Raw genomic sequence first — 24,474 nt, 5'->3', positions numbered from 1 at the left:
AAACATCTCATGATGCGCAAAATCAGTGAGCTGTCTCTATCGTCACAACCTTATTGTTGCAAAACATACTGACGGCATTGGTTACAGAAGAATTTCTAAACTACTTAAGGTTCCAGTGAGCACTCTTGGGGCCATAATTCAGAAGTGAAAAGAACATCATTTCACCATAAACCAGCCACGACCAGGTGCTCCCTGCAAGATTATAGACAGAGGAGTGAAAATAATTATCAGAAGAGTTGTCCAGACCTGGAATCAGCAGGTACAATGGTTTAAAAGAAAACTATAAGTAATGCACTTAACCTCCATGGCTTGTATGCACGCTCACTACGCAAGACTCCATTGCTGAACAAAAACCATGTTCAAGTGTGTTTAAAGTTTGCTCAACAACATTTAGACAAGCCTGTGAAATACTGGAAGAATATAGTCTGGTCAGATGAGACCAAAATTGAACTCTTTGGATTCCATAAGACACACCATGCTTGGAGGCCAAAAAGCACTGCCTATCACCCCAAAAACACCATACCAACAGTGAAGTTTGGAGGTGGGAACATCATGGTGTGCGGCTGTTTTTCAGCACTGGCAAACTTCATATAATTGAAGGATGAATGGACAAGTGTACAGCCATTCTTGATAAAAATCTGCTGCCATCTAACAGGATGATGAAGATGAAAGGAGGGTGGACATTTCAGCAAGACAATAATCCCAAACACGCAGCCAAGGAAACGCTCAATTGGTTTCAGAAAAAAAAAAAATCCACAAGAAAAAAAAAAGTCTGAGGCCGTGAAACAGCAGTTAGCTTTTACTGCATATTTGTCTCCTGTATATTTCTTTTATGCACGTAATGTAAATAAACAGAAATCTTGGATGAAGATCTATGTGGTGAGTGTTGTGAATATACCGCTCTTCATGAAATAGAAAGAAAATAAAGCTGCTGTAATGGCCCAGCCAATCACCTGACCTGAATCCAATGGAAAATTTATGGAAGAAGCCAGAAGCTCAGAGTTCATAGAAGGAGCCCACAGAACCTTCAGGATGTGCAGAGTGTTTATGTGGAAGAACTGGTCAAAAATCACACCTGAGCAATGCATGCGACTAGTTTCTCCATACAGGAGGAGTCTTGAATATGTTATCACCAACAAAGGCTTTTGTATGAAGTATTAAATAAATTTCAGTAACAGTGTTCAATACCTTTTCCCTGTGTCATTTCTGATTATTACACATTACTTAATTTATGGACATCTATGGTTTGATTTCTTTGCCTGTGTGAATTGGGTCTGTAATTTCTAAAATTATTTTACTTGCTTATATAGCCGTTAATTTCCACAATCCATTACAGACATCATCATCATCTAAATCTATTATTTCTATAGATTGTTACAAAGAAAACGCTATGGTTACAAGAAATCAGGTTTAAAATAAACAAAAAAATAAAACAAAAAAACGTAGCCATTAGTACATCGCTATTCACATCTTGTGACCATGATTGCATCTATGCCTCCCTTCATCCTCGGGTGAGCTACATCAATATAAAAGGTCACAGACAGATGCAATGGTTGGACAAACAGAATGTGCACTGTCTCTTACTCACCGTCTGATGGCTTCTGTCACAGTAACGTAGTCCAAAGTAATCTATCTCCACAAGGTTTAGGTGACGGAATACGTAGTCCAGGACAACAGAGCCTTTAGTTGACTTCTGTGGGAAAGAATGTACAGAATCTATTCAGGAGAATATTTCGGGTTGTCAGCGTCATTCATGCATTCACTATGGCTTTGTGTAAGGAGAGGGGTTTGTATTATTGACTAGGAGCTACGTTTGGCCTCCTCACAGCAAGAGACTCTTAATGCTTTGTCGTTTTACTCCAAGGGTTTATTCACTTTGCCTGGATTTCATGCATTTTGTAAAGGTGCCGCTTTTGTGTTCCTCTGCACCGTGTCTGACAAGTGACAGTCCACTGTCAGGGGCGTTTCCTTATCATTTCTATAAACCCACGGTAAGACACAGACACCTGATACTGTCTACATGCTACATCATTTATCTCGGAGAAGTGACTGACCGCATGAGAATATTACACCGAGCACTGGTACGAGGAATAGCGAAGAATTCCACCAATATCAGGAATTTCAATGTAACTTCCCTTCACAAGATACTAAACTCCCAAATGCCACTACTATTATGACTTCAGATTTACCTATAGACTCACATGGAAATTTTGATCAGAAGCAAGGAGTTATCCAGACGTGTGAAACCGGCCTTAGACTATTTCCGGTCCCGGAAAAAACGGTACCGGACATATCAGTGTCCCGTGTGTGTCACACTTGTGGCAACCATTTGCCACATCAGGATCACACGTTCTGCACACGAATGCCATCTGTGTGACACATTCCGGTGCTTGGGAATCAGTGTACAATTAGCGCTGTTCCCAGGGGCAGAGTGCTGAAAAATTCCCTCATCATGGTTCCCTGCCGGCGCTGCGATCAGCACCAGCAGGGACAATGTTGAGAGTAGTAGTGTCCACTCCCGCAATGTCCTCACCTGTAAAAATAAGAATTAAAAAAATCCATATACTCACCTGTCCTAAGTCCCCCGCTGTAATCCATGCAACTGCTCAGCAGAGGAGCTGGGGAGAATGACTCTTGCAGTGAGCGGGCCCCGGACCTCTGCTGAGCTCAGGAGCGATGTCCTGTTACTCACTGAGCGCAACTCCGGGGCCCGCTCGCTGCAGCGGCTCATTCTCCCCGGCTCCTCTGCTGATCAGTAGCATGGATTACAGTGGGGTACACTTAGGTCAAGTGAGTTTAAGGATTTGAATCCGAGACTAGCTCCGTTTGTTTGCAAATGTGTATGTCTCGTTCTGAAACGGCTCCGAATTTCAGAAGACAATATGGTTCAGGCTGCATGAATCAACAGTCATGTTCCTCTAAGACTTGCAACTTTAGTCATACAACATCAAACATCTTGTCCGTTGTACATCCCAAAAAAACGTGTGCCATTTACCCTTAACTGGTCATCACACAACTATTTTTGGGTTGCAATTTTGGAGGGAAGAAAACAACCAAATCTCAACAGGTTCCAAGCAATTCAAAGTTACACGTGGATTACTTTGTGGCCCATTATGGCAAAGTCACACATGAGTTGCTACTGAAATCGAGCAAGTTTGTTTTTTTGCAGATATAAAGTAATTTGAAGGAACTGGCAAATATTAAATGTCGTATTGCAATTTTAGGGCTCATTCACAAGTCCTATTTTCACATACGATTGCCATCTGTATTTTTCGCACTAGTACCTGTGAAAGTCTATGGAGCCATTCACATGTCTGATTTTTAGCGGACCGGTCAAAAGAAAATCGCAGTGACATGTTCGATTTTGATACAAGAGGACATCAGAATAACTGTCTGTTTTTCTATGTTAAAAAAACAGATGTGTGAATGAGTCCTAACACTGCGGCCTTCACGTTGGGATACCAAAGCCAATCTACAGCCCTAGCCTAAGGGGCATACACAATAGACAGAAGTTAGCTCAACCTGTCATCATCGGCAGGATCAGATAATAGTCTAAAGTGTATGGTGGCCTGACTATCCTGCAACAGAGGATGTCGGAGAGAAGGATCCTGCGTGCTGGAATCCCAACAGCAAATTGTTTTGGCCTGTGACAGATAAGCCACTACCAGGAGTCTGACAGCTGCTCTCAGACAGAACACAGGAGCTCTCGGTCGAGCCGAGAGGTCCTATGTATGGGGCAGTTGGGCTAGATAGCCATCACCCGAACAATAATTTGGCTGACACTATCTAATGTATATGGGGGCCTTAATTTATAAACTTTAAAAAGTACCAGACAGCTTATACATGCTGCCCATTCCAAGAGCAGCATATCACTCTTATAGGTATGAATACCATCAGTGAAAAACACAGATCGCACTTGTATGCAAAAACACAACAGACACCTGAATGAGCCCTTATACTGACATGTGAATGCAGCCTATCACAATCCGTGATTTCCAGACCATAGAATCATAGAATCATAGAATCATAGAATGGTAGAGTTGGAAGGGACCTCCTGGGTCATCTGGTCCAACCCCCTGCTCAAAGCAGGATTCACTAGATCATCTCAGACAGATGTCTGTCCAGCCTCTGTTTGAAGACGTCCATTGAAGGGGAACTCACCACCTCTCGTGGCAGCCTGTTCCACTCATTAATCACCCTAACTGTCAAAAAGTTTTTTCTAATATCTAATCTGTGTCTCCTCCCATTTAGTTTCATCCCATTGCTTCTAGTCTTTCCTTGTGCAAATGAGAATAAAGATGATCCTTCTACAATGTGACAGCCCTTGACATATTTGTAGACAGCTATTAAGTCTCCTCTCAGTCTTCTTTTTTGCAAGCTAAACATTCCCAAATCCTGCAACCGTTCCTCATAGGACATGGTTTGCAGACCAGTCACCATTCTGGTCGCTCTTCTCTGAACTTGCTCCAGTTTGTCTATGTCTTTTTTAAAATGTGGTGCCCAAAACTGTACACAGTATTCCAGATGAGGTCTGACCAAAGAGGAGTAAAGACCGATAATGACTTCACGTGATCTAGACTGTATGCTTCTGTTAATACATCCCAGAATTGTATTTGCCTTTTTTGCTGCTGCATCACACTGTTGACTCATGTTCAGTCTATGATCTATTAGTATACCTAAGTCTTTTTCACATGTACTGTTGCTTAGCTCTATTCCTCCCATTCTGTATATGCTTTTTTCATTTTTATTGCCCAGATGTAGTACTTTGCATTTTTCCCTGTTAAAAACCATTCTGTTGGTTGCTGCCCACTGCTCCAGTTTATTTAGGTCTTTTTGAATCCTCTCTCTCTCTTCTCTAGTATTAGCTATCCCTCCTAGCTTTGTGTCATCAGCAAATTTAATCAGTTTACCCTCAATTCCTTCATCTAAATCATTGATAAAGATGTTGAACAATACAGGTCCCAGGACGGAGCCCTGTGGTACCCCACTTGAGACATTCATCCAGCTGGATGTGAAGCCATTTACAACCACCCTTTGAGTCCGATCACTAAGCCAGTTATGAATCCACCTAACAGTTGCCTGGTCCATTGCATACTTGGTCATTTTTTCAATAAGGATGGTGTGAGATACTTTGTCAAATGCTTTGCTGAAGTCAAGATATACTATATCTACAGCATTTCCCTGATCCACCCAGTCAGTGATTCTGTCATAGAAGGAAATTAAGTTAGTCTGACATGACTTGTTAGTTACAAACCCATGCTGACTCTGGTTAATCACTTCATTCTTATCCATATACTTACATACATGTTGTTTAATAATTTGTTCAAAGATCTTTCCTGGTATAGAAGTCAGACTCACCGGCCTATAGTTCCCTGGGTCCACCTTCTTCCCCTTTTTGAAGATAGGAACAACATTTGCTCTTCTCCAGTCTTCTGGGACTTCTCCTGTTCTCCAAGAATTTTCAAAGATTATGGAGAGTGGTTCTAAAATTTCTTCTACGATCTCCTTCAGTACTCTGGGGTGTAATTCATCTGGACCTGGAGACTTGAACTCATTTATGTTAGCTAAATATTCCCTCACAATCTTTCTGTTTACAGATAACTTGGATTCCTCTATTCCTTTAAAAGTACAGTGAAGATCAGTTGATGTTACATTTTCTTTCTGAGAGAAAACAGATGCAAAATAGGAATTAAAAAGTTCGGCCTTCTCAACATCCTCTCTTACCATTTCTCCATTTTCATCCTGTAAAAATCCTATAGCATCTTTGACTTTTCTTTTACTTTTGACATACCCCCAAAATCCTTTTTTATTGCTTTTGACATCTCTTGCAAGCCTTAATTCATTGTCAGCTTTAGCTAACCTGATACGTGCCCTGCAGGATCTGCAGACTGCATTATAATCTTCTTTAGATATGCCTCCCTCTTTCCATTTAATAAACATTTCTTTCTTTCTTTTTAGCATGTGTTTAAGTTCTGTGTTCATCCATCCTGGTTTCCTTAAATGCTTCCCATTCTTCCTACTTTTCGGGATTGTTAACGATTGTGCTTTGAGAATCTCATTTTTAAAAATTTCCCATCCTTCCTGGACATTTTTGTCCTTAAGGACATCCAGCCATTGGATCCCTCCTATTCTCTTTCTGAGTCTCTTAAAATCTGCCTTTCTAAAATCTAACCTTGAAGTCTGAGTCTTCACATGTCTTCCTCCTCTAGTTATCCAAAATTCTATAATAGCATGATCGCTGCCTCCTAGGGTCCCAGCCACCTTTACCTCCTCAACCATTTCCTCCCTGTTTATAAGGATTAGATCCAAAGTAGCAGATCCCCTTGTTTTCTCCCCTACCTTTTGGAAGATAAAGTTGTCAGCAAGAGAGGATAAGAATTTGCTTGACCTGTTAGTTTTACTTGAGAGAGATTCCCAACAAATGTCTGGATAGTTGAAATCTCCCATGACCACTACGTCATATTTTTTGGAGAACTTGGTCATTTGATACATAAAGAGTTCATCCATATCTTCAGCTTGCCCAGGTGGCCTGTAGTAAATGCCTACAATGGTGTCCTTTCCGTTGTTCTCTCCTTGTATTCTTACCCAAACAGTTTCCACAGAACTCCCAGTCTCTGAAGCTTCAATCTCTGTGCAGATATACGCTTTTCTAACATACAATGCAACACCTCCTCCTCGTTTATCAAGTCTGTTTCTTGCAAATAAGTTGTATCCTTTTAGCCTTTTATTCCAATCATGTGTATCGTCCCACCAAGTTTCAGTGATTCCAATGACATCATATTCCTTTTCCTGCATTAGTAGTTCCAATTCTCCTTGTTTGTTGCCCATGCTTTGTGCATTTGTATAAAAACATTTTAGTTTGTGATTGGTTTCTCTTCCTCCCATATTTTTATTATTTAAATTGTTTTGTCTTTGTTCTTCCTTTCCACTTCCAGTAGCAGAGATCTCAATAGTATTTGTCAGCTGTATGGCTTTTTCTGGCCTTTTGCTTCCCTTCCCACATTGTTCTAGTTTAAAGCTCTTCTGATGAGTGTAGCAAGGCGACTTCCAAATACATGTTTTCCAGTCTTCGTAAGGTGCACCCCATCTCTAGCAAGTAGTCCATCGTATAGGTAATTCATTCCGTGATCCAGAAATCCAAATCCTTGTTGACGGCACCATCGACGTAGCCAGTTGTTCACCTGTAGAATCTTATTCCACCTCATTGTTCCATGGCCATCCACTGGGAGGATGGATGAGAAGACCACCTGCGCTCCCAATTCTTTCACTTTCTTGCCCAAGTCTTCAAAGTCACTGCAGATGGTTTCCAGGTCCTTTCTTGCGGTGTCATTTGTCCCCACATGTATTAGCAGGAATGGGTAGTGATCTGTAGGTCTGAAGAGTCTTGATATCCTGTCAGACACATCTTTAATTTTTGCTCCTGGAAGACAGCACATTTCTCTTGAGGTTATGTCTGGTCTGCAGATAGCGGCCTCTGTTCCTCTTAACAGGGAATCCCCCATGACCACCACTCTCCGTTTTTTCTTCACAACATTCTTCTTTCTCCATCCAGGAGGATTCTGAGGGCTTACAAGGTTATTCATTGCTGGCAAAGTCTTATTTTGCTGTATTTCTTCATGGTTCTCCTGCGTGAGAGCCTGGTACTGGTTCCTGAGCAGTATGGGTGCTGACTGCCTCTCGATCCTCCTGCTTCTGTGGGTCACATGCTTCCATTCCTCTGTTTCGTCAGGTGCAGTTCGAATTTCTTCTCTTTCTGAATCATGAAGAGATAATTCTGCTCTGTCTAAGAACTCTTCACCTTCCTTAATGATTTTCAAGGTAGTTAACCTCTCTTCTAGATTTCGCAACTTTTCCTCCAACAGGGACACAAGCTTGCATTTCTGGCATGTGAAGTTTGGCTTTTCCACTGGCAAGTCTGTGAACATGTAGCAGGATATGCAGCTCACCAAATGGCTCCTGGACTCTTCCATGTTCTTATTGTTAATGTTCTGAAAACAGTGAAAAAAGCTTAAAAAAAAAGCTTCAAAATGCGCGCGCCGGCAGGCGCGCGGTTTACCAATGTCCTCTTTTCAGCTCCAACAGCCAAAATCCAGTGTTCTTTGAGCTGGCGGAGACTCTTCACTTACCCCAAAATGCAGTGGGAATATGCAAATTATCTCCTCAGGACTCCTCCCCTGGACCAATTGCGGAATTAACGGCCTCATAGGCATATATGAAGCCGTTGAGTTGTGTTGGTATACCGACTGTCGGGTCTGGAAATTACAGCCTACAGACACAAACCATGAAAAATTGACATGTGAATGTAGCCTTACAGCACTGAATAAATCTATTCAATTCCAATATGCCTAATACTTTTCATATAATAGATATTTATTTTCTATAAAAAAAATACATATATTCCAGAAAACAGACGCTAACTTACTAGTATACTTTGGTTTTGGCTAAACACAACAGCAGAACAATTACCTTCATTAGATCAGTCTCTATTTTTTCGTGACAGATTTACTCCAATATATACACTGTCAATGCAGAGCTGAATGCTTAATGGATCTGCTGCTAATGAAGCATCGATCAATAACGCTCAGCTATAGAATGATTGGACGAGCTATTGTCTGATTTAGAGAGGCATAAACGAGCTGTTAAAATAGAAGACTATTCCTTCCTCTTCCATCCTAGTTCTAGGGCTGTAGAAAGGTTTTTAATTAACCATGATGTTTGAAAACAGATCATAGCAATTCCTGCAATTATAGCTTCCACCCCTCTGCTCCTATTGGATCTTGTATTAAAATAAAACACATACATACATACATACATACACACATATTATATATATATATAGTCTCTAATATGCAAACAGAAGAGATTATCCATCCCCTTTCTCCGTAGAAACTGGTCTTTGCATGTAACTGACTGCAGAAGGAGCCTCCCCCCACTGCTCTGCCTGCAATAAAAAAAACAGTAATGTTAAAGAGAACCTGACAGCTGATACATGATGCCCAATCCACAGGTGGCATCAGGCATTGGCGGTATGAACTCAGCCAGGTATGGCTGAGTTCATACAGCCACTGTGATACATGCTGAGCAATCCTTGGGCAGCATGCATCAGGTTCTCTTTAAGCGCCATCTCCTTGGCTTAGCCCCATCCCTATCCCTTTTGTCAAACAAAATCAGAAGGGAATTAGTAACTAAGTTTCCCGCACCACGTGTTTTTTTTTATATTTTAGCCAGGAAAAAGTTGAAAAAGTGGTTTTCTGAATTAGCAAAAAATGTATGGAAAAAAGAGGCAAGAACGCTGGCACTGCTACAACACTTGTATGGCAATTCGTCCAGAAGCAAATTATGGCAAAAAACGTATTGGGTGACCAGATCTAGCAGTGCACAGCTTATAGAAAATAAACTGGAGAAAAGCAGCAGCACTCCCCATTGGAACCTTGAACCGGAAGAAGCGTAATTTATGCAAAACAGCTCTTACCCATTCATCCTTTCCTCTCCTCATGTGATGACCTAATAAAGTTGCAGTTTTTTTCCATTTTTCATTCTCCAGTTTCATGTTTTATATTAGAAAAATGTATGCCTAGCCACCAAGTAACTCAAAAGGTGTAAAAAGAACTATCCCTATCGGACTCCTAATCGAGCTTGCAGGACTTATCCAAAATTAGTGTTTCCCCAAACCCACCCCTCTACTTTTTTCTATTTTTCTTGTATAACTAAAAAAATATAAAAAATAATAACAAAAAAAAAAAAGCTTTAGAGCCACGTCTTGATCGCTGCAGCAGGTTAGAAGAAAACCAGTAGGCAGAAACAGGGATACGGCACTGGAGCAGAAATGAATGAATGGGAGAGTACACTTTTCATTTTTTTTTTTTTACTTATTTTGTGTGTATTGGTGGCTGGGGCAGATTTTTTTAAATAACTTGAAAAACCTTTTTACAGTTAACTAGGACAAATAATAATTTCATCTATTAAAAGCTAGAGTTTTCAACTAAATTGAATGCCAATTGAGGATCTTACAATACAAAAGAAAACCCATAACAAAAAAATAAAATTTGACTTTCAAGCTTCCCTACAATTAGTAATTCATTGACCATTTAGCTATTAAAAGAGCAAATTTAAAAAAATAAGCACAAATGGGATAGATGAAAACACCGCCAATCAAGAAATTAGGGCACAATAATAGAGAAGGAGTACGCTGAGTAAGATAGATTACTTTCTTAAAAGTAAGTCAGTGCAAAATGACTGTTCAAACCCAGCACATGCGCAAGGTGCACCCTTGGATCCATCTTGAACGCCCCCCCCACTCTTCCTTCATTGACAGCTGTGGCAGAAATAAATGGAAAGTAAGTAAATGGGAAGGTGTACTGAATTTTTCAGCCACAACAAAGGTGCATCGAGTACAATATGCTTGGTTTGAACAGTCAGTCATTTTGTGCTGACAGACTCCCTTTAAAACTTCACATTAAATACTAAGTAGATCCTAAAAAGTTACTAAAAACAGAATGAAAATCTGATTAACTTTGTACCTCTACAGTATAATTGGAAAGGAAAATGATTCTTTTGTGCACTGCAATAGCTGGCGTTTCAAGTATGAAGCCCTTGAAGTGCACTCGTAGGGGTATTACATAATCAGCATGTACTTGACGATTCCAGACTTGAAGTACTATGAAACTTTATAGCAGAATGCATTTATCCTGGATACCCATCAGTAAGGCTTTCAGTAGACAACAAAGGCTGCTCCACAGACCTATAAATACTGTTTGTACCTTTCATTTCATAAAACTAATGTTCAAAGTATTCTTTCTGCAAAATAGATAAACCCTCTGTGCCAATGATCACATGTAGCATAAAAACCAATATCCTAAGAAAATCAGAATATTCAACATGTCGTTGGATGAGAAATGCAGAAGGGAAGATTGCAAACTGGAAAGAAGAACATTGTCATTTTGGTCAGTGCTTGATTAACCCTCTTCAAAGAAAATAATCAATGATGAAGTCAATGTGCTGTGCAATATAAAAGTCCTAGAACAAACTGTTATGGGAGTTACACACTGTGATATTGGGCGCGCTGTCTACTTATGTTTCAGCTACGTTGTGCCACAACCAATTGGCCGCATTCATTAAGACCGGCATTGTTCATGCCCTGACCCACCCCAGTTCCATTACTTTGGGAGATATAAGAAAAGGCCTCCATTAACCCCTTCACCCCGAGCCAGTTTTCACCTTCATGACCAGGCCAAATTTTACAATTCTGACCACTGTCACTTTATGAGGTAATACCTCTGGAACGCTTCCTCGGATCCCACTGATTCTGAGGTTGTTTTTTTGTGACATATCGTACTTCATGATAGTGGTAAAATTTCTTCAATATGACTTGCATTTATTTGTGAAAAAAAATAAAAATTTTAGAAAATTTTTCAATTTTCAAACTTCATTTTTATGCCCTTAAATCAGAGAGAGAACAAAATTTACATTTTTTTTTTTTTTTTAGGGACCATATCACATTTGAAGTAACCTTGAGGGGGTCTATATGACAGAAAATGTCCAAATGTGACACCATTCTAAAAATGTCAGCCCTCAAGGTGCTCAAAACCACATTCAAGAAGTTTAATTCCTGTGAAGCACTTGAAGGGTTAATAATGGAATATTTTTTTTTTTTTCACAAAAAAAATTTTTTAGACGCAAAATTTTTCAATTTTCACAAGGGTAACAGGAGAAATTGCACAACAAATTTGTGGGTCCATTTTCTCCGGAGTATGCAGATACCAAATATGTGAAGGAAAACTACTGTGTGGGGGCACAGCAGGACTTGAAAGGGAAGGAGCGCCATTTGACTTCTTGAAGGTAAAATTTGTTGGAATAATTAGTGGACACCATGTCGCGTTTGGGGAGCCCCTGATGTGCCTAAATAGTGGAAACCCCCCACAAGTGACACCATTTTGGAAATTAGACCCCTCTTGGAATTTATCTAGATGTGTGGTGAGCCCCTTGAACCCACAGGTGCTTCACAGAATTTTACAACATGGAACTGTAAAAATAGAAACAATATATATTTTTCCCACAAAAATATTGTTTTAGTCCCACATTTTTTCATTTTCACAAGGATAGCAGGAGAAAATGGACCCCAAAATTTGTTGTGCAATTTCTCCTGTGTACGCAGATACCCCATATGTGGTCGAAAACTACTTTTGAGGCACGGTGCAAAGCTCAGAAGGGAAGAAGCGCCATATTGGAGTTCAGATATTGCTGGACTGATTTGAGGGTGCCATGTCACACTTGCAGAGCCCCTGAGGTGCAAGAACAGCAGAACCCTCCATAAGAGACCCCATTTTACAAACTACACCTCTCAATGAATTCAACTAGGGGTGCAGTGATCTATTGACACCACAGGAGGGTCACAGAATGTTGTACCATTGGGCAGTGAAGAAAAAATAATTACATTTTTACCACCAAAATTTAGTTTTAGCCCCAGATTTAAATTTGAACACTGAGAAATGAGTAAAAATGCACCAAAATTTGTCCCACAATTTCTGCTTAATGTAGAAATACCCTATATGTGGCTGTACAGTACTGCTTAGCCATACGGAGAGACTCGAGTGGGACGGAGCAGATTTTTCTAGAATAGTATGTGGACTCCATATACAGAGCCCCTAAGTGCTAGAATAGCAGAATCCCCCCTCAAGTGACCCCATTTTGGAAATTATACCCCTTTGCAAATTTATACTCTGGATTTTGACTCCATGGGGGTTTTCCAGAAACAAGCAGCAGTGGATGCTGCTGAGTGAAAATTGCAAACTGCCGTTGTAGTGACCAGTACGTTGTGTTCAGCTTGTGCTTCTGGAGACATGCACCCGTAAATTAGGTGGGCTCTCATTGCTACAGTTAGGCCAAACATGTGGACGCTAACTGTGGTCTAGGCACACTGGGGCTCAGAAGGGAGTTGGGCATTTGGATTTGGGAGTGCAGAATTCATTGGATTTCTTCTGGGGAACAAGGAGCAATTTAAATTTTCCTGAGCCTTTGTGCTACCAGCAGCGTGGAAGCCCCCTATATTTCCGTTAACAGATGACCTGAGTAGGGGCTTTTTTTGTGGATTGATTGAAGCTTATGTTAGGAACATTTTACATAACATTTTGGATCACATTTTTCTGATGCTCTACGCTGAGCACTTATATTAGAGTTTCCATCTAAATCTCTGAGTGACGCGATTCAGATGAAATCCTCGAATGATCAGTTCACCATAATGAGGCAGCAGAGTTACACTGGACTCAGTCTTGCCTTTTTTCAGTGGTGTCCTTTTAAGAAGTGCACAAAACTGTGGCCGACAGCACTTTTATGCACACCTAAAAAGACGGACACCGCTGGATCACAGGCCAAACGGCAAACACAGTGCGTCCATTTGCCTCATTACAGGGAATCTTCCTCCAGGGGTTCTGTCTGAATCACGTATTTCAGAGATTTACACGGAATCCCCGATGTAAGCGCTCAGCGTAGAGCGCAGGATAAATGTGAGCCGAGCCTTACTGCGATCTTTGGGAGGCAGAATAAACAAATCAACAACAGGTGAAGAATTGGTTTTATTTATTTTTTACGCCGTTCCTCGTGCATTATAAGTGATTGGATGACTTTAACCTTCGGGTCGGTGCAAGTACAGGGATACCAGATTTATATCGGGTTTTTATATTTGGCTGCTTTTACACACTAAAAGACGCTTTTTATTGCGCATCGCCATATTTTGAGAGCTATAATTTTTCCATATTTTTGCTGACAAAAGTCATGTGAGGGCGAGTTTTTTTGTGGGACGAGTTGACGTTTACATTGGTTTTCGGGTACATGACATTGTTTGATCATATCTATTCCGATTTTTGGGAGGCAGAATAAACAAAAACCAGCAATTCAGGAATAGATATTGTTTTTTGCTTTTTACGACGTTCCGCGTGTGATAAAATTTAATAAGGCAGCTTTATTCTTCGGGTCAGTACAATTACAGCAATAACACATTTATATAGTTTTTTTATATTGTGGTGCTTTTACACAAAAAGTTTTATAGAAAAAATAATTATTTTTGCATCGCTTTATTCTGAGAGCTATAACTTTTTTATTTTTCCGCTGATTGAGCTGTATGGCGGCTTATTTTTTGCAGGACAAGTTGAGGTTTTCAGAGATACAATATTTATTTACATTTCCCTTTTTGATTGCGTTTTAATCCAGTTTTTGTTTGACGGTATGATAAAGCACAGTTTTTTTTTTTTTACGGTGTTCACTGAAGGGGTTATAAACTGAGACAATTTTATACGTTGGGTCGTTTCAGACACGATGATACCAAAATATGTGTTTTGTGGGGTTTTTTTTTTTGCATAAAAATATTTATTTATGGGTACAATATATTTTAAATGTATTATTTTAGGATTTTTTTTTTATATTTTTACTTTTTTTCTTTTGTAGCTGTATAGTGGCTTGTTTTTTTTGTGGGACAAGAGGACGTTTATATTAAAAATAAATAATTCGGGAAGTCCTTCCCGACCACAATTTATATATACTGCAAATGGCACAAAGAGGTTAATGTGCATCTTCATATGTAAAACGCCATGAAATAAATGGCGCTATAATAATAATAATAATCTTGTCTTCCAAAAATAGGTAATCCAAACATAAGGAGAGGGAGGAGAGACCTGAAACCCCCCCTCCCCCCCCCCCCGAAAAAAAAAAAATATCAGGGAATAGCTATGCCAAAAAGATTTCTATCCATCATTTTCCATGAAGAGTATTTGTGGAATAGTGCGCACTGGCAGGGAGAGCTTCCATGTGCATAATCTCCACTGAAAGTCGATGAATGACTGGCGTCACAATGCCGGAGTGTGGGCACATGCTGTATTGATGAGATCCCGGATCACTGAGTTGCAATATGACGGGAATTTAATGTTATGATGATGGAGAAAAAAAAAGCCAGGTAATAAGGGAGAGATTTTGCCAGATATTTGTAGAGCATTTCAGACTGTTGAAATGTTAACCTAAGGCAGAAATCTGAGCAGCAGAAGTATCAGCGATGTCACGACTGGCGCATGACTTTGCTGACTTCTGACCTGCTAAATAGTTCTAAGGACACTTGGAATAGGAGCAGTTGTCAGTTTGGTGTGTGTAGTAATGGGATCAGAGGACGGCGTCTGATATCCAGGAAGAGATCTTCTCAGTTATGAGACATATAAAGTTCTCGGTGGATTAGATGCTATTTCCAGTAGCATCTCCTGCACACACTACTTTGTACTGTCATGAGGAGAAGTTTAAAGCCATGACAATATTCTATTCCCTGCTGATGAAGGACAGTGATCAGACTTCACGACAACTGTTCTTCTTTATTGTGAGTATATCAAGTACATTGAGGTAAACATCTAATTATATATATATATATATATATATATATATATATATATATATATATATATATATATATATATATATATATATATTAGATAAGTGTTTACCTGAATGTGCTAGATGATACCTTGAATATAACTAAGCTTTAGGAGTCCAGAAAAGAAAGAAAACAAATAACCCATAACCACAAAATGAGACTAGGTCTTTAAAGAGAGCATGTCACATTAACAGGTTATTGGGCAAGATATACTGAGTTCACTGACATACTGAATCTTCACATACAGTAGTGTTCAAAATAACAGCAGTCGAATATGACTAACCAGATTAATCCCTGTTTTTGGTATAAAATTATATTACCACATGTCAAACAATATCCCAGTTGGTGCAGTAGATTGTAAGAAAACCAACAGACTCCACATTCATGATCTGCATGTTTTTGAGTCTGTGTATTTGAATAATTAATTGTAAGGGAGTGTGTTCAAAATAATGGCAGTGTGGAGTTCAATTAGTGAGGTCAATCATTCTGTGAAGAAACAGGTGTGAATCAGGTGGCCCTAATTTATGGGTGAAGCCAGCACATGTTGTACATGCATTTCTCCTTGAAAGCCTGAGAAATATGGGTCATTCGAGACATTGATCAGAAGAACAGCGTACTTTAATTAAAAAGTTGATTGGAGAGAGTAAAACTTATAAAGGAGTACAGACAAGGATAGGCTGTTCAGCTAAAATGATCTCCAATGCTTTAAAATGGAAAGCAAAACCAGAGAGACGTGGAAGAAAACAGAAGACTACCATTCGAATGGATCAAAGAATATCCAGAATGGCAAAAGGCTCAGCCAATGATCAGCTCCAGGATGATCAAAGACCAGTTTCAAGTTACCTGTGAGTACTGTGACAGTTAGAAGACGCCTGTGTGAAGCTAATCTCTTAGCAAGAAGTCGCCACAAAGTCCCACTGTTAAAAAAAAAAAAACACATGTACTGAAGAGGATACAATTTGACAAAGAACACATCAACTGGCCTAAAGAGAAATGGAGAAACATTTTGTGGACTGATGAAAGTAAAATTGTTCTCTTTGGGTCCAAGAGCCGTAGACATAGTCAGACGACTCCCAAACTCTGCATTCAAGCCACAATACACTCTGAAGGCAGTGAAGCATGATGGTTTCTCTTACTATGGTGCCGGACCTATTTACCGCATACCATGGATCATGGACCAGTTTGCATACAGTACAGACCAAAAGTTTGGACACACCTTGTCATTTAAAGATTTTTCTGTATTTTCATGACTATGAAAATTGTACATTCACACTGAAGGCATCAAAAACTATGAATTAACACATGTGGAATTATATACTTAACAAAAAAGTGTGAAACAACTGAAAATATGTCTTATATTCTAGGTTCTTCAAAGTAGCCACATTTTGCTTTGATGACTGATTTGCACACTCTTGGCATTCTCTTGATGAGCTTCAAGAGGTGGTCATCGGAAATGGTTTTCACTTCACAGGTGTGCCCTGTCAGGTTTAATAAGTGGGATTTCTTGCCTTATAAATGGGGTTGGGACCATCAGTTGTGTTGTGCAGAAGTCTGGTGGATACACAGCTGATAGTCCTACTGAATAGACTGTTAGAATTTGTATTATGGCTAGAAAAAAGCAGCCAAGTAAAGAAAAACGAGTGGTCATCATTACTTTAAGAAATGAAGGTCAGTCAGTGCGAAAAATTGGGAAAACTTTGAAAGTGTCCCCAAGTGCAGTTGCAAAAACCATCAAGCGCTACAAAGAAACTGGCTCACATGAGGACCGCCCCAGGAAAAGAAGACCAAGAGTCACCTCTGCTTCGGAGGATAAGTTTATCCGAGTCACCAGCCTCAGAAATCGCAGGTTAACAGCAGCTCAGATTAGAGACCAGGTCAATGCCACACAGAGTTCTAGCAGCAGACACATCTCTACAACAACTGTTAAGAGGAGACTTTGTGCAGCAGGCCTTCATGGTAAAATATCTGCTAGGAAACCACTGCTAAGGACAGGCAACAAGCAGAAGAGACTTGTTTGGGCTAAAGAACACAAGGAATGGACATTAGACCAGTGGAAATCTGTGCTTTGGTCTGATGAGTCCAAATTTGAGATCTTTGGTTCCAACCACCGTGTCTTTGTGCGACGCAGAAAAGGTGAACGGATGGACTCTACATGCCTGGTTCCCACCATGAAGCATGGAGGAGGAGGTGTGATGGTGTGGGGGTGCTTTGCTGGTGACACTGTTGGGCATTTATTCAAAATTGAAGGCATACTGAACCAGCATGGCTACCACAGCATCTTGCAGCGGCATGCTATTCCTTCCGGTTTGCATTTAGTTGGACCATCATTTATTTTTGAACAGGACAATGACCCAAACACACCTCCAGGCTGTATAAGGGCTATTTGACCAAGAAGGAGAGTGATTGGGTGCTACGCCAGATGACCTGGCCTCCACAGTCACCAGAGCTGAACCCAATCGAGATGGTTTGGGGTGAGCTGGACCGCAGAGTGAAGGCAAAAGGGCCAACAAGTGCTAAGCATCTCTGGGAACTCCTTCAAGATTGTTGGAAGACCATTTCCGGTGACTACCTCTTGAAGCTCATCAAGAGAATGCCAAGAGTGTGCAAAGCAGTCATCAAAGCAAAAGGTGGCTACTTTGAAGAACCTAGAATATAAGACATATTTTCAGTGGTTTCACACTTTTTTGTTAAGTATATAATTCCACATGTGTTAATTCATAGTTTTGATGCCTTCAGTGTGAATGTACAATTTTCAAAGTCATGAAAATACAGAAAAATCCTTAAATGAGAAGGTGTGTCCAAACTTTTGGTCTGTACTGTATATTAAAATACTTGGAAGTCATGTTATTTTGCGTCAATGACCCTGAACACACCAGTAAATGAGCAAAATCTTGGTTCCATTTCAACAAAATTCAGGTTATTGAGTGGCCAGCCCAATCCCCGGACCTTAATCCGATAGAACACTTGTGGGGTGACAGCAAAAATGCCGTCTGAGGTAAAGCCAACAAATGCCAAAAAATTGTGGTATGTAGTCAAAGCATCCTGGGCTGGAATAACAGTTGACAGGTGCCAGAAGTTGGTTGACTCTCTGGAACATAGAGGTGAAGCAGTTTTAAAAAACTGTGGGTATACAACTAAATATTAGGTTAGTGATTCACAGGAATGCTAAATCCTCAAAAAAAAGGAGTACATATTGTGAGTTTGTAAAGACAAATGCAGATGCTGCTAATTTTTAGAACAGCCCAATGTTCAGTTTTTGTTATTTTCTGTAAAGTAGTTAAAAATTATATACATTTCTCTTCATGTTTTGACTTAGAAAACAGTGAGCAATGTTCCCAATGCATGGAAATAAAAACTAGTAAAGATTTTTTGCTTAACTCATGTTTTTGAACACACTGCTATTATTTTGAACACTACTGTATATAACATGTTTATTTTAATTCCTACTATGCTTTGGAGTCCAGTGGAAGGTTCTATTTAGTGTATGATTGTGCAGAACCTCCCACTGGACTCCCAAGAATAGAAAGAGCAGGGTTTTCAATGAAGAGGATATAGGTGTCACACAAGGTGTGGGAAAAACTTATTGCAACTCAGACGGAAGAGGGAAAGGGAGCACAAACACTGGGGAAAGGGGGGAGTGAAGACCTCCTAGTCTGGTCTAATGTCACCCTGTCTCAACTACCATCCCTATATTGGCTCTTCACCAATCGCAGCACGCGTGCCTCGCCCTGACTTTCCCTGGCATATGGCTATGGAAGGAAGGAGATGAGCACTAGTCAACCTCCACTAAACTCTGTAGACAACAAGGGTAGACAAACAGGGTGGAAATTGCTTAGCTTTAGACGACTCCAAACAATTGCGCACACGGCATCGAGCTCCAGAGAGGACGAAGTACTGCGCTTGCTAAGCCTCACAAGTAGTAATGAATATTGCCGGCACCTCCCTCAGACATTTATACACCCAGGCCAGGGAGCTAATTAGCCAGAGGGAGGTAGCTGCTGGGTCCTACAGACAGCCAGCCTCTAGGAAAATGTTTGTAATGCCTAACATAGAGATCTCCTGCAACCAACTGCAGGGCGACTGTCACCTCTGACATCCCTAGTTTTGTGATGAATCTTACAAAGCTATATTAAATTTAACCTCACAGAGGATCCTTGCTGCACGATCTCCCTATATGCGCACGTAGGCAGAGACCTGTTACTCCAGGGCAGTGGTGGGGAGAAGCCGCCAGGGACTCTCCTGTCTGACTAGTCTCCAACGCTGCTCGGTTCTTGGCGGCTTTCAAAGTAGGTGTATCTCTGAAACGCCGCAGCGTTTCAGAGTCAAACATGTCTAGCTGAATTCATACAGCAAGTGCCTGATACACGCTGCCCGTAAAATATAACATGTACGCTGTAAAACACATTATGAAGTGCCAAGTATTAATTATTCTGATTTCAACCTAGTGTTGTCAGTGATGGTAGGCTAACCCTGTTTCTGGTGACTATTATCTGTGATCCAATGTGGTCTGTACTTTTCCCTCTATAATGTTAAATGGAACTGGTTCAATTCATGTTGCGCAAAATATGGAAGCGATGTGGGAAGAAGCCGGCCAGGGGCAGCATCGCACCAGTCAAGTCTGTTCAAACTATGTGTTTCTCCTGAAATGTCAAAAAAATATATAGCTTTCTGGTCATGCACTCAGGCTCTGATTCATGCTGCCCATAGTTTGCCAGCATGAATCCACTAGTTTACTTTTAAGCAAGTTGTTACATCACACAAAACAGAACTTTTTTTCAATAGCATTCATTAGAAAATTCTGCCATGCCATCTACAATAAGGGTACCATATTTTGCAGACTATAAGACGCACGTTTTCCCCAAAAAATTTGGGAGGAAAATGGGGGTGCATCTATAGTCCAAATGTAGTTTACCAGGTGGTGGAGCGGGGTCACATGAGGCAGGGATGCCGCTGCAGGAAGCCGGCGGCGGCAGGAGTGGGGCGATGCTGTGGCACCTGGGCAGGGAGGAGGGCGTGTGTTGGCGGTGGACTTCAAGAAAATATTGGTGATGCAGATTTATCTCCCAGCAGTGGACTACAAGAAAATGGCAGCCGGAGGCAGAACATGCACATATCTAGCTCAATGACTAGCAGAGATCTCAATTTGCGCATTCGCCACCTCCAGCGACCATGTTCCTGAAGTCCACCGCCAGGAGACGAATGTGCAGAGGGGGACTCGGCTCCAGCCTGCACCACCAACATTTTCTTGAAGCCCGCCTCCGGGACACCCCCTCCTCCCAGAGTCTCAACCCAGGGCCCACAGCTTCGTACCACTCCTGCTGCCGCTGGCTTCTTGCAGCGGCAACCCTGCCTCCCGTGGTCTCTCTCCACTGCCGACCCCCTCTCCACACCTCCCCCGCTAAGCTAAATTCAGACTATTTAAGAAGGATCCTCATTTGACACATTAAAAAAATAATAATTTTCCTCTTCAAAATTTGGGGTGCGTCTTATGGTCCGCAAAATACGGTATGTGCACATGACATCATACACTCCGTAACCCGCCTGAAAAACCGGTCATTAAAAATAATTAAACATATGCACTGCAAGGTCAAAACGACTTGCTGTGCACATGTTCCATCTTTTTAACATTGTTTAATTGCTCTAGGCTTCGAAAGTCGAGAAGTGGTTAAAAGTAGTGAGCTGGCCAATCTTCAGGCGGCTTCTGCTTGGAAGCTGACACTATTATATATATAAAATTTATAAAAATAAAAATAAAAAAAATGAAGACGACGCTGGTGGTAAAGTTGCCACAAAGACGATAAGAAAGACCACAAAGAAGCCTTCCTATAGCAAAATATATGCAGGTACGCTGGTGTCTATAAGCCGCTGGGTGCGCATACATATGTCCTTCTATTCACAAGATCCTCAGGCACAGGGGCGGTGGAGTCATCGCTGCTATTGTCCAGCCAATACAAGCTGGGACAGAAGAAACAGCTCTCACCACCACTGGACATAGTAGGTGGACTTTCTTAGGGGGGAATGGAAAAAGAGCAGGGGGCATCAAAGCAATATATAATTGCAATATCTAGACACAGGGTATTTTTTTTCTTTATAAAAGCAGTTGAATAATTCTGATGTTTTCATAATGATCCAACAGAGTAAGTTCATATTCAATCGTGGGACAACCCAACTTAGAATTTTGCTAGTGTGCTAAAAGTTTCTCAATAACCAAGAAGATGTCAAGAACAATTATGGAACCACCAAGGTTGTACAATAAAAGTGTACAAAAGCAGCAGAAAAACAAAAGAAAAAAAAATACAGAAATAATATAAAATTATACTTCGAATTGCACCTTATTAGAAGCCACGCTTCTCTACGATGCTTGTTACGCTGTGTCCACCTGATACTTGTGCCATGGATCCCCAAGCAAGCTATATAGATCCCACTGACATCTGCGAGAAAGAAATGCATTAAGGCCACCGCCCTATCATCAGTATTTGGTCAGTATTTTTTCTCAGGAGTGGGAACCAAAACCAAGTGAGGATCAATCATAGGAAAGGTATAATAGAAACAAGTCACCAATTCTGCATTTATCACCCACTCCTGTTTTTTTCTCCCACTCCTGAGAAATAATACTGACCGAATACTGATCGTGGGGCCGTGGCCTAAGGTGCAATGTAGCATTTCTTCTTCTCTCACTGACTGAGGAAATACCGCTGTTGCTGTATGTGGTTTTCTTTTGATAGACGGGTATTCATGAGATAATGACCGCCAGTGATTGCAGATGTGCCCGTAGTAAGTGAGCGATAACAGAACATATTTGGGTCATTTACCAAAAGCAAATGCCACCATATTGGACTGAAGTTATTTATGGTTTTGGTGACTGTTCCTTTTGTGAATCTCAAAATCACTGAATTGCCAAAATCGGAAATGAAAAAAAGAATCAGACTTTTAGGGTAGATTCAAATGTCGTGGATTTGGTGCAGAATTTTCCATCACATATCTGCAGCAAAATCCATGCATAGTACAAACCTCTTTTCAAACTAAACTAGTCATGACAATTCTTCAAACTATTCATACATTTTCAGAAAAAAATAACGCAGAAACAGTAAAAATTAACATTACTGAAACGCTCTAGAATTGCTATTTTACAGGAAACACAAATGTTCACCCAAAAAGACTTGTCTGCAAAGCTGACAGATTGTACGTGACGTTATCAATCAAAGCCAATGAATGCATGAGCACCGGACCGTTCAGTCTATACAAATATCGTCCATGCGCTGCCATTGACTGTTCACCGATTGACTTTTACTATTAAATTGAAGTTAAATTTCAGGAAAATAGCCATTTTCAGTTAGCCATTAAAAGGTATCAACCACTGAGGACTCTCAAATCTAAATAGTTAAATTTTGTAACAGTCTCTACCAATGATTGTTTTATCAGTTTTTTTATTTTACACTGGCCCAATATCATTACAGGGTCATAAAAATAGGAATTATAAAACCAGAGACATATAAATAACCTTTATACCTACATATAGCAAAGGAGAAGATGAAAATTACCCTGGTTTACATCATGGCTGTCTTCATCATGACAAGTCTTCACTAAAGGCCATATGAGAAGGAGGAGTGATCTGTCGCCTGAGGTTCAGACTCGGCAGACATGTTGGCTTACACAAGGGATATGCCTGCAAATTGTACTTCAAGTATGTTAGAGTTCCCAGAGGGTAGGAGCTGACAATTACACTGTATGCAGTTTTAACTTTTAATAAATAGTCTATGACAAAGCTGGATAATTCCCAGGAGGCGAAAAGAAAATCTACAAAGTTTCTTACTTCTAATTTTTTTTTTTTTTTTTTTACATTAAGTTCTTCCTATGACCACTAAGTCAAGTTGGCTCCTGGAAAGAACTGACTGCTAAAGCCTACATCTCCTTGTCCTCAGGAGTGGTAATGTGTGCCTCATATGTTACGACCACTTGTGACAGTTGGTAAAATAAAGCGGCGCCCTCTAACACTGCGGTGTTTGCATTGCATTAAACATTCACTTGAGTAGAGTTTGCTGCTGCAGAGTTAAAACTGTCGTGAAAGAAGATTTATGAAACATTAACTCAAGTTGTGCAAGTATTAAAACAGTAAGTTGTTCATTTTATTTTTTTCAAGACCTTAGGTTTCTTAAAAATGTTGTCAATTTTACAAAAAGGGTTCAATAAGGAGAAACAAGTCTAGTAAAAATTAAAGGTTGTTCACTACTTTTTCATTGATGACCTATCCTTAGGATAGATAATCAATGCCTGATCGGCCGGAGTACGACACCCGGCACCCCCGCCGATCATTTCTATCAGTGGCCGCCGGCCGGATGTACTTCCTTCCGCAGCTGGCCGTCTACTTGTAGTGGCTGCCACAGGGTACTACACATCCGCCTCCTATTGATGTGAATAGGAGGCGGATGTGCAGTAACAAGCCCCGGCCACTACAAGTAGACTGCCAGCTCTGCAAGTAAGTACATCCCACCGCCGACACCGATAACAGCTGATCGGCAGGGGTGGATTAAGAGTAGCCAGGGCCCCGGGCAGTTTAGAAGGCATGGGCCCCAGTACCTGGTGTATCACGTGACATGTCACATGATCCCCTTTGATAAATCATGTGATAGTTAATGTGAGTAACATACAAGTACTCTGGTGCAGATCTGTAAACGGAAAAAGATAGTGGGGCACACCTTGCGCGCCCCGCAAATTTTTCCCTTGTGTACAGCACTATGCATAACATAGCGCTATACAAAATAGAGCAGGGTAGGAAATTAATTTTCCCAAGGGGACGCATGAAAGACTGACTGTTGTGGAGGCCGAACCAATAGGCTGAAATTAATTCTGCTCAATATTAATATTAAACATATTAATTATTTTTTTTACATTAATTGTATGACTTAATATTGAGCACAATTAAGTATGCTGACATCCCCTATATATAGTATGAGATCCTACACACAATATGAGCTTCCGCATAATCTCCCTGTATACAGTATAAGCCGCACGGCGCTCCCCAGATACAGCGTAGGGCCGCACGGCGCTCCCTAGACACAGTACACGCA

At 40.6% G+C, this 24,474-nt stretch overlaps 1 protein-coding gene across 5 annotated transcripts in view; it reads right to left on the bottom strand.

The window, feature by feature from the left end:
• Positions 1 to 24,474, bottom strand: part of EPB41L4A (erythrocyte membrane protein band 4.1 like 4A) — a 334,648-nt gene that overhangs the window by 228,131 nt on the left and 82,043 nt on the right. For 4 of the 5 annotated variants that reach the window (XM_073677363.1, XM_073677380.1, XM_073677398.1 and 1 more), the window contains exon 2: positions 1,589 to 1,693. The exons of the other annotated variant lie outside the window; for it this stretch is intronic. In XM_073677363.1, coding sequence (XP_073533464.1) covers positions 1,589 to 1,693 — 105 coding nt within the window. The remainder of the gene's footprint in view (positions 1 to 1,588; positions 1,694 to 24,474) is intronic. 5 annotated transcript variants of the gene reach the window in all.

This window comes from Phyllobates terribilis, unplaced genomic scaffold, assembly GCF_046119375.1.
Source record: "Phyllobates terribilis strain yellow unplaced genomic scaffold, ASM4611937v1 Scaffold_1__5_contigs__length_1240528914, whole genome shotgun sequence".
Lineage (NCBI taxonomy): Eukaryota > Metazoa > Chordata > Amphibia > Anura > Dendrobatidae > Phyllobates > Phyllobates terribilis.
Note: the sequence above shows the minus strand (reverse complement) of the source record. Positions and strands in the feature narration are given on the sequence as shown.